Genomic DNA, 12,085 nt, shown 5'->3' on the forward strand with positions numbered 1-12,085 from the left:
AACCTTTTGCGACTATTGTGATGCAATCTCTCAAACGGGTGTGACTCAAGACCAAATTAGATGGGTCTTATTTCCTTTTTCTCTAATCGGCACCGCGAAGCAATGGTTGAAGGGCCTTGACAAGGCCACCCTCGAAATAGATTCTTGGAAGAAGTTGGCTCTAGCTTTCTACAAAAAATTCTACCCACCGGAAAAGACTAACATGCTAAGAGCTCAAATTACGGGTTTTAAGCAAAGGGATGAAGAATCTTTGTATGAAGCTTGGGAGCGGTTCAAGGGAATTTGTCGCTCATGTCCTCACCATGGACTTAGCGAATGGGTTTTGGTACAACAATTTTGGAATGGTCTATATGAGGATTCAAGGAACATTCTCAACATGGGATCAAATGGAATGTTCACCGAAGTTGATGACAATCAAACATGGAACAAGATTGAGGAAATGGCGGTCCATAACTCACAATATAGTAGACCTCGCAAGGCTACTAGAGGAGGACAGCATGAAGTGGACTCCGTTACTCAATTGGGTGCTCAACTTAGTGCTCATATCGACACAATCAATTTGAAGTTTGAAAAAGCTATAGCTAGACTTGAAGAAGTCTCAAAATCACCAAAGCATCATGTAAATGCCATGACGGCATCCTCATCAATCCCAAGTGGGATATGTGAGAATTGTGGAACTTTGGGACATGACCAAGGTGAATGTAGGGGAACAAATGAACAAGTGAATGCTTTCCAAGAATACAAGAGTGGTACCCCTTATTCCAACTATTACAATGAAAACACCAAATTCCATCCAAATCTCTCATACAAAAGCCAAAATGTTCAAAACCCTCAAACAACATACACTCCACCACCCATGAGAAACCAAAATCAAAGACCCTTTTACAATCAAAACCAAGGTTACCAAATCAAAATCCATACAATCACCAAAATGACCAAGGTTTTGATGTCCAAAAAGCGGTCCTCCAAATGCAAAAGAATCAATAAGAATTTTTCACTCAAATGCTAAAAGATAGCCAAGCAAAGGAAACCACCATCAACAACATCCTAGCTCACACCAAGATATTGGAAACACAATTGACTCAACTAGCATCTTCAAGCTCACAAAGACAAAAGGGGCAATTACCACCTCAAAGTAATCCCCCTAGACATGAAACGGTTAGTGCCATTCACTTGAGAAGTGGTACAAGGTATGAAGCGCCAAGGAAGCAAGTTGAGAATGAAGTTGTGGAAGCTAGTGAAAAGGAAGAAATTGTGCAAAACCCCAAAGATGGAGAATCATCAAAAGAAGAAAGTTCAAAGAAAAATGAAGACAAGGTCAAGGAGAAGGAGCCCATTGTGATTAGACTTCCTTTTCCAAGTCGTCAAGCCAAGCCCAAATTTGATGATCAACTTGGAAAGTTCATGGAAATTGTGAAGAATTTGGAAGTCTCAATTCCTTTCACGGAATTAATCAATCACGTGCCGGCCTATGCAAAATACATGAAAGATATCCTCACAAAGAAGAAGTCGATCCGGAAACTTGAGACTATCTCCTTCACTAAGATGAGTAGTGCAATACTTGAAGGGAGTTCACCTCCAAAGCTAAAGGATCCGGGAAGCTTCTCAATACCGTGTACCATTGGCGACACAACGATCAACAAAGCCTTATGTGATCTAGGGGCTAGTGTGAGTGTCATGCCGTACTCGGTGAGTAAAAGGTTGGGGATGGGAGAGCTTAAATGCACCAACATCACACTCCAAATGGCCGATAGATCGACGAAGATACCACTAGGGATATGGGAAGATGTCCCCGTACGAATTGGGAAGTTTTTCATCCCGGTGGACTTTGTCATTGTTGATATGGAGGAAGATTCCAACATTCCAATCATTCTAGGAAGACCTTTCCTACACACCGCGGGTGCGGTGATTGATGTGAAACATGGTGAGTTCACTCTAGAAGTGGGAGATGAAAGCATAACCTTTAATCTTGACAAGACTATGAGAGCTCCTCGTTTGCATGAACCATGTTTCATGATTGATCATTATAGCCGAAAGGATGAGAGGAAGAAATCGGAACTCCAATGGAAGAAAAAAAATTGAAGATGCTCCATTCAAAGAGCAAGTGAATTGTGACAAGGACCTCGTCAAAATCAACCAAAGAAGAAGAGAATGGCCTCATTGGCCAAGAGAAGAATTTGGGAGAGTTGTCTCCATCAAATCAAGAGATTTTCAATGATCAACTTAATGAAGTTTGTGGTCTTTGGGACGACGAATTTGAAGGGATTTTTATTCCCTACATTGGTAATGCCATCGATCAAGACCGACAACAAGGGCCAAGGTCTATTGAAGACCTCTACCATGATAATGAACAAGCTTTTGATCACTTTTTCAAGGTGTTGAGCAACATCAACAACACCTTGAACATGCCCTCTTGACATCTCATCAAGAATGAGAGTTTGGTGGAGTCCTCCTTAAACCACCATTTGTAAATATTTCTAACTCCCTAACTCGCATTTCAATTCTTGTATTTCATTTTTATCATCTTTGGATTTTTATTTACTTTGATCAAGATAATTGTCATGTTTGAGAGAGAAGTGAGGGAGGGACTAATAATTTCAATTGATGTGTAGTGCTTTCGCTTAGTGTGGGGATGACAATTGCCTAGGCTATCCATGCCTTAGTAGTGCCCCCACAATAAAGAACACGAGATATGAAGAAGAATAGAAGGTTGATAAGGGATATGCATTGTACACGGATGGAACTGAATCCGGGTACAAAGGGGTAGAATCCGAGCGGATTCAAGAGAATCCTCCCGTCTTCATGCAATCCGAGCGTACTGGGTTGAAGACGCACGTCCCTATAAGTTGAAATTTTGAAAGATTTTTGACTGTAAGAGAATCCGGGCGTCCTGAACAGCAATCCGCCCGTCTCTGAAAATCCGTCCGTCCTGGAAAGAAGACGACCGTCTTCTCTGCTGAGGAAAACAAGAAAAATTTCATGGACTCAAATCCGTCCGTCTTCTGAAGAATCCGCCCGTCTCGTATCAAGCAAATCCGAGCGTCTTCTCTTGAATACGCCCGTCTTTAGGTGAGTTTTATCAAACCCAGAAAGTGCAGAATCTGCCCGTATTGGGCAGAAACCGCACGGATTGCCCCTGCGGTTCGAATTTTTCGGTCTTTATAAAACCCCTCCCACCTTCATTCATTCATTCATTCATTCATAACACTACTTCAAAACATCAAAACCCTCATCCTCTCCATCACAAAAACAAAATCCCTCAACTACATTCACCAAAATCAAATCAAATCATCCTTCTAACAACAAATCAATCACTCCTTTTTCAATAAAAATCAAAACCAAGAGCAAAATCTTCAACCTTTGAGTCGATTTTTGAATTCATAAAGGCAAAGCCTTTCACCTTTAAATCGATTTGGGTGCTCTACAAATTGAAGATTTTTCATTCTTTTCTTGGTTAGTTCATCAATGGCAAGGACTAAGGGAGCAACAAAAGCAACAAAGGCAACAAAGGCACCAAAGACACTTTCACAAAGGCAAAAGGCTCTTCAAGCAAAGAAAGCATTGGCTATGGTGGTAGCAACACCAAACTTGGAAGTGCAACAACAACAACAACCTTCTATGGGAGCAACAACACCTTCTACTCCGGAAATCAATCAACTTTTGCATTATCCGGAGGTAACTTTTATTTCCAAAACCCATAGAAATACTTTTGCCAAGTTTGCTAGGAAATCACTTCAATCCACCAAATTTATTTGTGAAGATACCTTGGGAAAGTTGGGTGTCCTTGAGCAAACTAGAGCCTTTTTCAAAGCCATAGGGTTAGAGAAATTGTTTGAATCAAAAGAATTGACATACCCCTCCCTTACCTTGGAGTTTTTGAGTTCTTTGAAAGTCACCAAAGTTGAGAGTAGGGAGAATCTCGAGTTTCGTCTAGCTAATGTTAGTAGACGCATTTCCTTTAGAGAATTGGGTGAAATTTTGGGTCTTAGTGATAAACCGAGTTATTTTAAGAATTATGGAAAGTATGACCCCGACCCTCTTTGGGAGGCAATTTCCGGGAGGAAATTTGAGGACTTTCATGCGAGTCGTGCTCATTTAGTCCACCATCCGGGCATAAGAGTATGGCACAAGGTCATAGGAAACACCATTATTGCAAGGAAAGATACCAACCATTTCACCAAACTTGATTTTATTCTTCTTGAATCGGCTTTGAACATTGGAAGAGTACACACCAAGCCTTTCAACTCTTTGAGGCTTTTGGTAGATAGATGGCTCAACATTGATTGTGGGAAGAAGGGCACTACCGTTATTGTCAATGGCGGCCTAGTCACTATCCTAGCTAAGTACTTTGATCCTAACTTCAATAAGGATAACAAGTATAAAGCAAAGGAGGGTGGTCATCTTGTTGATTTGCATACTATGATACACAAGTACAAGTGGGTTGCCCATAACCCTCTTGATACCAAGTATGGATGGCTCACTAGTGAAGCTAGATCGTTCACCTTGCCTTCAAAGATTTGTCGTCTAAGCGTCCACCGGACCAATTATCTACTTCCCCTTTCTAAAGAGGCCGAGTATATTATTCAACAACAAAAGGGTGAACTTGAAATGCCCTCCTCTTCCATTGTCATACCACCTTACCCCTTTGAGTATCAAGAGTTCAAGCCGGAAGGAGTTGAAGCTAGAAATGATTATTTGACTCTTCTCATGCAAGCAATGCACAAGCAAGCCTTTGAGGATCGGAAAAATGCTTACTTGGCTCAATATCCACCCCTCCTACACTTAGCTAGGCAAGGACTACTTGATCCATCTTGTCCTTTGCCTAGTTGGGCGGATAGAGAAGTCCTATTTCCGGGTGCATCTAGGGTCGTTTCGGGTGACAATGAGGTTGTTGGTAATGAAGAAGTTGATGATAACATTGATGAGGAAGCAAGTGAAGAAGGAGAAAAGGATGATGAGCAAGATGAAGAGGCAAATGAAGAGGGAAGTGGCATTGAGACCACTTCTAATGAGGAAAGTGATAATGGTGATGATATGATGGAAGATTAGCAAGCCTTGGAGGCTCCTACCCTCTCATGGTTTGTCTATTTCTATCTTTGTTTTAATTATTTTCTTGATCATTGTTGGAGTAGTCCTAGCACCATAGAGGACTCACACCTCGGTACCATTGAGGTGTTCTCATTTTATTGTTCCCATTTTCAAAATCCAAAATGACAAATTAGTTTCATGCATTGCATAGTGTGTGCATGAACTACACCCATCCTTGGACATTAGCAATAGTGTCTAACTCGGTTTGGGGAAGTTAATGCATACACAACGGGAGGTAATCTAAATTATCCTCTCCGTCATAATAAAAACCATGCATCATGTAGTGTAGCTTAGTATAGATTGCATTTAATATAGAAATCATGCATCATCTTTGCATAATTTCCATCATTTTGGCCATTGAGGACAATGCCCATATTAGTGTGGGGATGGGAATTCTAACATTTAACTCTTATTCAAAAAAAATATCCAAAAAAATTGAAAAATTTCGAAAATCATAAAAATTTGAAAATTGAAAAACTCAAAAACATGTTTATTTCCCTTTATAGTCTTGTGTATATATTGTTTTGTATATATTGTGTTTGTTCTATCCTTGTTCAGATTGATTGACTACGCCACATCCGAGACATGAGGATAATGAAGACCGCATGGTATGATCTTTCCAATCTCCTTTTTCCTCTTTATGTTAATGATATGTGGCTTTATTTTGATTGATGCGGTATAACAATGTGAATTTAGGACTTGCATTTAGTTTATATGTCATATTAGTTGATAGAATCACTTGCATTAGGATGTTTATATTAGTTGCATCATGGCATGTAGTTGCATGTTAGAAATGTTTTGAAAAATGCCTAATTAGGAACTTTGACAAGAGCAACTAAGCCATTACAAATACTTGTTCAACTTAAGACTTTGCCTACTAGAATGGTTGTAAAACACCCTAGATAGTGTCATACTAGTGTCTTTTGACCCATGACCCAAGGCCTAGTCAAGGGTTTGCATGTGAGTCACCTATCCAACCCCGTGATGCGATGTGGACTTGGTTAACTTGTCTAGGTGACCTTTATTGACCTTGTGGTAAGGAAACCCAAAAATATTTTCTATCAATAAGCTTGAAGTGCTCATTTCAAGGAATTTTGTCATGTGGAAGTAATTTAATGCCAAGGAAACCTCGAATGTTATGAATTGTTGAATGTTGAGAAATTGAAGTTGTTTTGATGGAGGCGTACCACTTCGATGTGTTTTGGTGCGGGATCCATTGAATTGGGCCCCCACACGGTTGTGAATTCGGCCGCCCAGAGACAGAGTGACTATCACCCTGAAAAGCTATTGTCTAGAGGTTAACCGGTTGCCTAATAAGCGATTGGCGAAAGCAAAGGACACTAGCCCTAAGGACAAACCCCATCTTAAATTTTTGAAATGTGAAAGTGAAATGAGGACAATTTTGAATACTAGTCATATCCACCCATTGTGTATAAAGATTTGAGCATTTCATTCCCAAAAAGCCTTTTTGTCAAGCCACTTGGTCGAGCTTGGGACGATCCTTGACCTTTACTTTTGTAGAGAATTCGAGACTTGTCATGTCATATGCTACAAGCATCATAGGGATCATCATTGCACCACCATCCGATCGCTCTTGACGAAAGCATTTGGAAATGGAGGACGAAAGTAGTCTAGTTTAACACCATTTGGAGGTGATTTAGTGCCATCCTCTTAGCCTTAGTAATTTGTTGAACTAGTATTTGTGAAGGATTACATGCTCTTAAATTTGTTCCTCTTTAGTGCCTCCGCCACTTGATGAGGAAGTGGCTATTCCTTTTGTAGATGCATCCATTATGTGATTTTGTGTGCTTAATGTTTGGATGTGTCGCCATTTTGACAAGACCCACCTTGCCTTTCAAGAAGGCATCCTACCTCATGGTTGCCTTGTTGTGAGTTGAAGGGGCGGAGTGAGACCCGCTAACTGTCTCATATCGGATATGCTATTAGGTTATTTTAAATAATGGTCCTAGTCTTTGTCACCTCTTTACTCAGGACGAGCAAAGGTTCGGTTTGGGGATATTTGATGTGACCATAATTAGCGCATATTTAGTCCCCGAATTAGCCTTGTTCCCATGCTTTTTAGTGCATATTTGGGTCATTTATTATCTTTAGTTCTTTGTTTTGCATATTCTTTGAGATTTTGATCCCTTGGTAGGAAAGGAGTAAGAATCTTGCATTTTCATGGCAAAACAAGACTAAATTGATCGAATTCAATGACCAAGCATCAAGTAGAGACAAGATTAGAAGGCCTTTGTACATATGATAGTAGATGAGCAATGTTGAGAAAGGATCCTTGACTCCCCAAGGAAATCCCCAAGGAATTTATGAAGAAAAGGGAAGAAAAGAAGAAGAAGCCTTGCTGAGGCACAATCCGTGCGGATTGTCTACAATCCGGCCGTCCTTCACCTGCACAATCCGTGTGGTTTTCCACCAAGACGCCCGGGTTCCATCACCACAATCCGCCCGGATTCTCTTGAATCCGCTCAGATTCCATCGCCAGAATCCGCCCGTCCCGACCTTAATCCGCCCGGATTCCTCTACAGCGCGATTTCCTCTTCTCCAAGCTACGATGAAAGAAGCCCTTCCTTCGGAAAATACCGGGTCCTCCCTGCTCAATCTAAAAAGTGTAATTACTAGTTTAGCCCTTAGTTAACCCTAATGCATCCCCCTAATTTCCACTATAAATACCCCATTAGTCTAATTAGAAGAGGATGTTCTTCTTATCAACAATTAGAGTAGTTAATACCAATCAAATCTCTCTTTAGTTTTGAAATCAACAATTAATCAAGTTCTAATACAAGTTTTATTTCCTTAATCTCTCTTTTGTTCATCCTTTATTTTGGGTAATTGAAGATTATTTGGGTTATTATTGGGAGATTGACAACCTCTCAATCAAGCATTCAAGTACTTCTTTTATCTTTGCTTTATTATTGGAATCATTAGTAGGTATAATTCTCTTAATCCCTTTTTAATTATTGTTAATTACTTTCATTTATTCATCATGTTTCATTTTGTTGGTATGATTGACAACCTTGCTAGCATGATCAACATGATAATGAGTGACTAGTCTCTTAGCTAGGGTTAATGGGTGATTAAGGGAAACCAACATGGGGAATGATTCATGCTTAAATTAATATGCTTTCATGTTTTATTTCCTTGCTTGTTTTGATCTCAACTCATGCACATGTTATATTTGATGAAATGCTAAGCCTATGAATCCTTGCATTTACTACCATCTCCTATCTTTTCAATGAGACTTGTAAGACATAACCCAACTCGAGTCTCATTAGACCATGCATGTTGTTGAGTAGGGAAGATTAAGTCGACTTGTAGGTGTTGTACAATCTAATCGATTCGGCTCCGGGACCCAAACCTTCCTAGGATTGTAAGATATAACCCAACTCAATCCATCACAACAATAATTTCTTGCTTATAATTTGAGAACATGTTTGTATGATCAATTCCCATGATTCCCCTATGATCCCATGACACCCTAGTGCTTTTTAATCAATTGCTTACACCCCTTTTAATTCATCTTGCTAGTTTATTTTCATTGCTATTTTAGTTAGTGACCTTCTACATCAACCCAATTTGTGACACCCCCAAGACACCACTAGTTTCAATAGAAATCTCATTTCAATACCCGTCCCTTGGGATCCGACCTTTACTTGCCTCTTTACTAATTGTAGAGTTGTTTGTGAAGCTATAAATTGTGTTTTGATTCGGACGTAACCCAACGACCACACCTTTAATTGTGAACACGAAATGGACAGATCAATTACATAACCCAAATGGCATGCGCCGATACGCGAATGTGCCAAAAGGGCATGTAAAAGTAGTCTTCTCCTGGTCCTCGGGAGCAATAGCTATCTGAAAATAACCTGAATATCCATCCAAAAAGCAGTAGTATGCTTTTCCAGCGAGTCTCTCTAACATCTGATCAATGAAGGGGAGGAGAAAATGGTATTTCCTAGTTACTGTGTTCAATCTACGATAATCTATACACACCCTCCACCTATTCTGGACTCTAGTAGGTACTAAATCCCCATCTTTATTCTCTACAACAGTGACTCCGCTTTTCTTAGGGATAACTTGAGTGGGGCTAACCCACTTGCTATCAGAAATACGATAAATCATACCTACTTGGAGAAGTTTCAATAGCTCCTTTTTCACAACATCCATCATAGGAGGATTCAACCGCTGCTACGGTTGCCATACCGGTTTTGCATCATCCTCGAGTAGAATCTGATTCATGCATGTTGATGGACTTGTGCCTTTGATATCAGCAATAGTCCTACCTATAGCTTGTTTGTGCTCCTTCAACACCTCAACCAACCTCTCTTCTTGTTCCTCGGTGAGCTTACTAGAGATAATTTCAGGCAATGTATCTCCCTCACCAAGAAACATATACTTTAAGTGATCAGGGAGTGGTTTCAATTCTACAACGGGTGCCTGCAAAATAGATGGTAACAAGGATTCACTAGGCACAGTTAGTTTTAAAGGAGGTGGCTCTGTGTGCATTAATGACACCCCCGTCAGCTCAGTAGCTCTTTCTTGCAGGTTAGTGATGCCCGTCGTTGTGTGTACCAAAGATAATATTTATAGTCCAAACTACTACTATAGCTAGTGGCAGTCAGGGTCGAACCACACGGAGGCGATGCAATTAATCGTTGTCCGTTTTAGTCTTTAAGGTAACAAATGTGGGGGTTTGATTTGATTTGGTCTATAGCTAAAGACAATAAAAGAAAAGTAAACTAAATAAACGGATGAAAACAAATATTAAAAAGGTGCTAAGATGGCCGGTTCACTATAGTTTCGGCGGCAGTATACTAGGTAGGTCTAAAACAAACACGTGAGACGGGAAACTAAGAAGTCCTCTCGGTCCATTCTTAAAGGTAGCATCTTTCGATCTCGCTACAGGTCCCTAATGTCACTAATGCTAACTTTCGTCCTGAAAAGTGACTAAAAAGGCTAAATTAACTTATCTCTCGATCTTATTAATTTAGTCGTCTTAACTAGGTAGGCTATCTCCCTTCCCTATCTTTCGATCTTTATTGGGTCAGGCAATTCCTAGGCATTTAACTAGTCGCGTGCACTCGATTCGTCAAACATAGCAATTTAATTAATTAAAACGAAGGTGATCTCACGTGGCCCGTCGATCGACCGTGGCGCGATTCGGGTCTACTATTCTAATGCCGCCTACTTCTACAGATTCCCTACATCCTAGCACAAGGTATTTAGCTACTCATGACTATGACGAAAACAACAACAAGATTTAAGAATAAAACTACTGAATTCATGATTGAAATAAGTAAACAAACAAATAACATAAGAAGATAATTTCTGCTTCGGGAAACTAATCTAGCAATTTCTAATCTATGAACGAAAACGAAACTGAATAAATAAGCAGAGAAATACCGAATGGAAGCAGGAAGGAAAGATCAAACCGAACGCAATAGTAGCTTTATTGATTACGAAATATCACAAGAACCCTAATAAACTTGATAATCTAAAACTGAATGAAAACTGAATGATAAAAGCCTTCGGAATGAGTTATGTTATATATGTAGTCATACGTAACTTTATTCTAAAACCTAAAATACAATGGGCTTCCTAATTCTCGTCCTTTTAGTTTGCGCGTAATAATCGTGGATTGGTCGATCGACCACTGTGACCGGTCGATCGACCGGTCTGTACCGCACATGAGTTTCTGTAAGTCGCGCTCTGGTCGATCGACTATAGGAGGCAGTCGATCGACCGCAGTAGCTGGTAATCCGCTTCTAATTCTTCATAAAATTATCTTTCCTGCTTCTAAATACGCACCAAGCTCGTTCCTTGAGTAAATACTTCACGTCAAATGCAAAGCTAGATACTCGGGGATGGATTTACCTCAATATCTACTCATTTCCGCATAAATCTGCAATATTACATAAAAATACGAAAGTAGACGAAATGGGGCAAATAGTAGCTTTAAACTACATAATTGAGCTCTGAAATGCGTGTAAAATGAGGTGTAAAACATCATATAAATGACACGCATCAGTTAGTAGGCAATAAATCATCAAAATCATCATCTACTATACCCTTCTCAATCACAACCTGGTACTCATATGGATTGTCAAAATCAAAGGTATCATGCACTAATGGCTCAAACGTATCAATAAGACATAAAGAATGGTCATCAGTGGGAAATTTCATAACATCAAAAATATTATACTCCACCACTTGACCATCAAACTCCATAGTAAGAGAACCGCTAAAAACATCAATCTTAGTTTTTGCAATTTTCATAAATGGTCTCCCTAACAGTATAGGGGCAGTATGTCTATCGTGCTCCATATCTAACACATATAAGTTCGCAGGGAAAATCAATTTATCAACCATAACTAAGACATCCTCAACTATTCCCTTTGGATAAACATTGGACCGATCCGCCAATTGAATGACAACATTTGTTTTACTCATAGGTCTAAGTTTTAATGTCTGATAGATGGAGTGGGAAATTACATTGATCGAGGAACCTAAATCTAACATAGCGTTATGAATTTTGGTGTCTCCAATAGTGCAAGGTATTGTGAACATTCCCGGGTCTCCACACTTAATGGGCAATTTTTGTTGAAACATTGCCGAGACATGTTCACTTACCTTCACCTTTTTAACTCCCTTAAGCGTGTTATTCCTCTTTATAGTACAAAGTTCTTTTAAAAACTTTGCATATCGAGGGACACTTTTAAGCAACTCTAGAAGGGGAATATTTACCTCACATTTACGAAAGGTTTCGTAAACATCGTTGTCATGCTCCTTCTTGCGAGTATCCTTTAATGCTTCGGGAAAGGTGGTGTGGCCTCATAAATCTGGACCGGGGGATCCTTAGTAATCGAACTAGGCACCACAATATCTTTCTCAATCACTTGTGAACTCCCCTATTCAATCACAATCTCCTCTTCCTCTTGGATTGCAACTACGTTAGACTTAGCTTTAGGCTTCTCTACTTCTA

The 12,085-nt window shown here is 39.8% G+C and overlaps 1 protein-coding gene and 1 non-coding gene across 2 annotated transcripts; both read right to left on the reverse strand.

Moving 5' to 3' along the window:
• Window positions 1–202: 202 nt before the first annotated feature.
• Window positions 203–309, reverse strand: LOC141593465 (small nucleolar RNA R71). Its single transcript, XR_012521546.1, has one exon. It is a non-coding gene; the product is annotated as a small nucleolar RNA R71 (small nucleolar RNA).
• A 10,818-nt stretch (window positions 310–11,127) lies between these two features.
• LOC141593156 (uncharacterized) lies at window positions 11,128–11,712 on the reverse strand. The gene has a single exon (XM_074414110.1). It carries the CDS (start codon window positions 11,710–11,712, stop codon window positions 11,128–11,130), a length of 585 nt encoding a protein of 194 aa, XP_074270211.1.
• Window positions 11,713–12,085: the final 373 nt, after the last annotated feature.

This window comes from Silene latifolia, chromosome 7, assembly GCF_048544455.1.
Source record: "Silene latifolia isolate original U9 population chromosome 7, ASM4854445v1, whole genome shotgun sequence".
Classification (NCBI taxonomy): domain Eukaryota; kingdom Viridiplantae; phylum Streptophyta; class Magnoliopsida; order Caryophyllales; family Caryophyllaceae; genus Silene; species Silene latifolia.

Coding starts and splice junctions, on each gene's coding strand:
- LOC141593156 (XM_074414110.1), bottom strand. CDS start 11,712: ATGTTTCAACAAAAATTGCCCATTAAGTGTGGAGACCCGGGAATGTTC.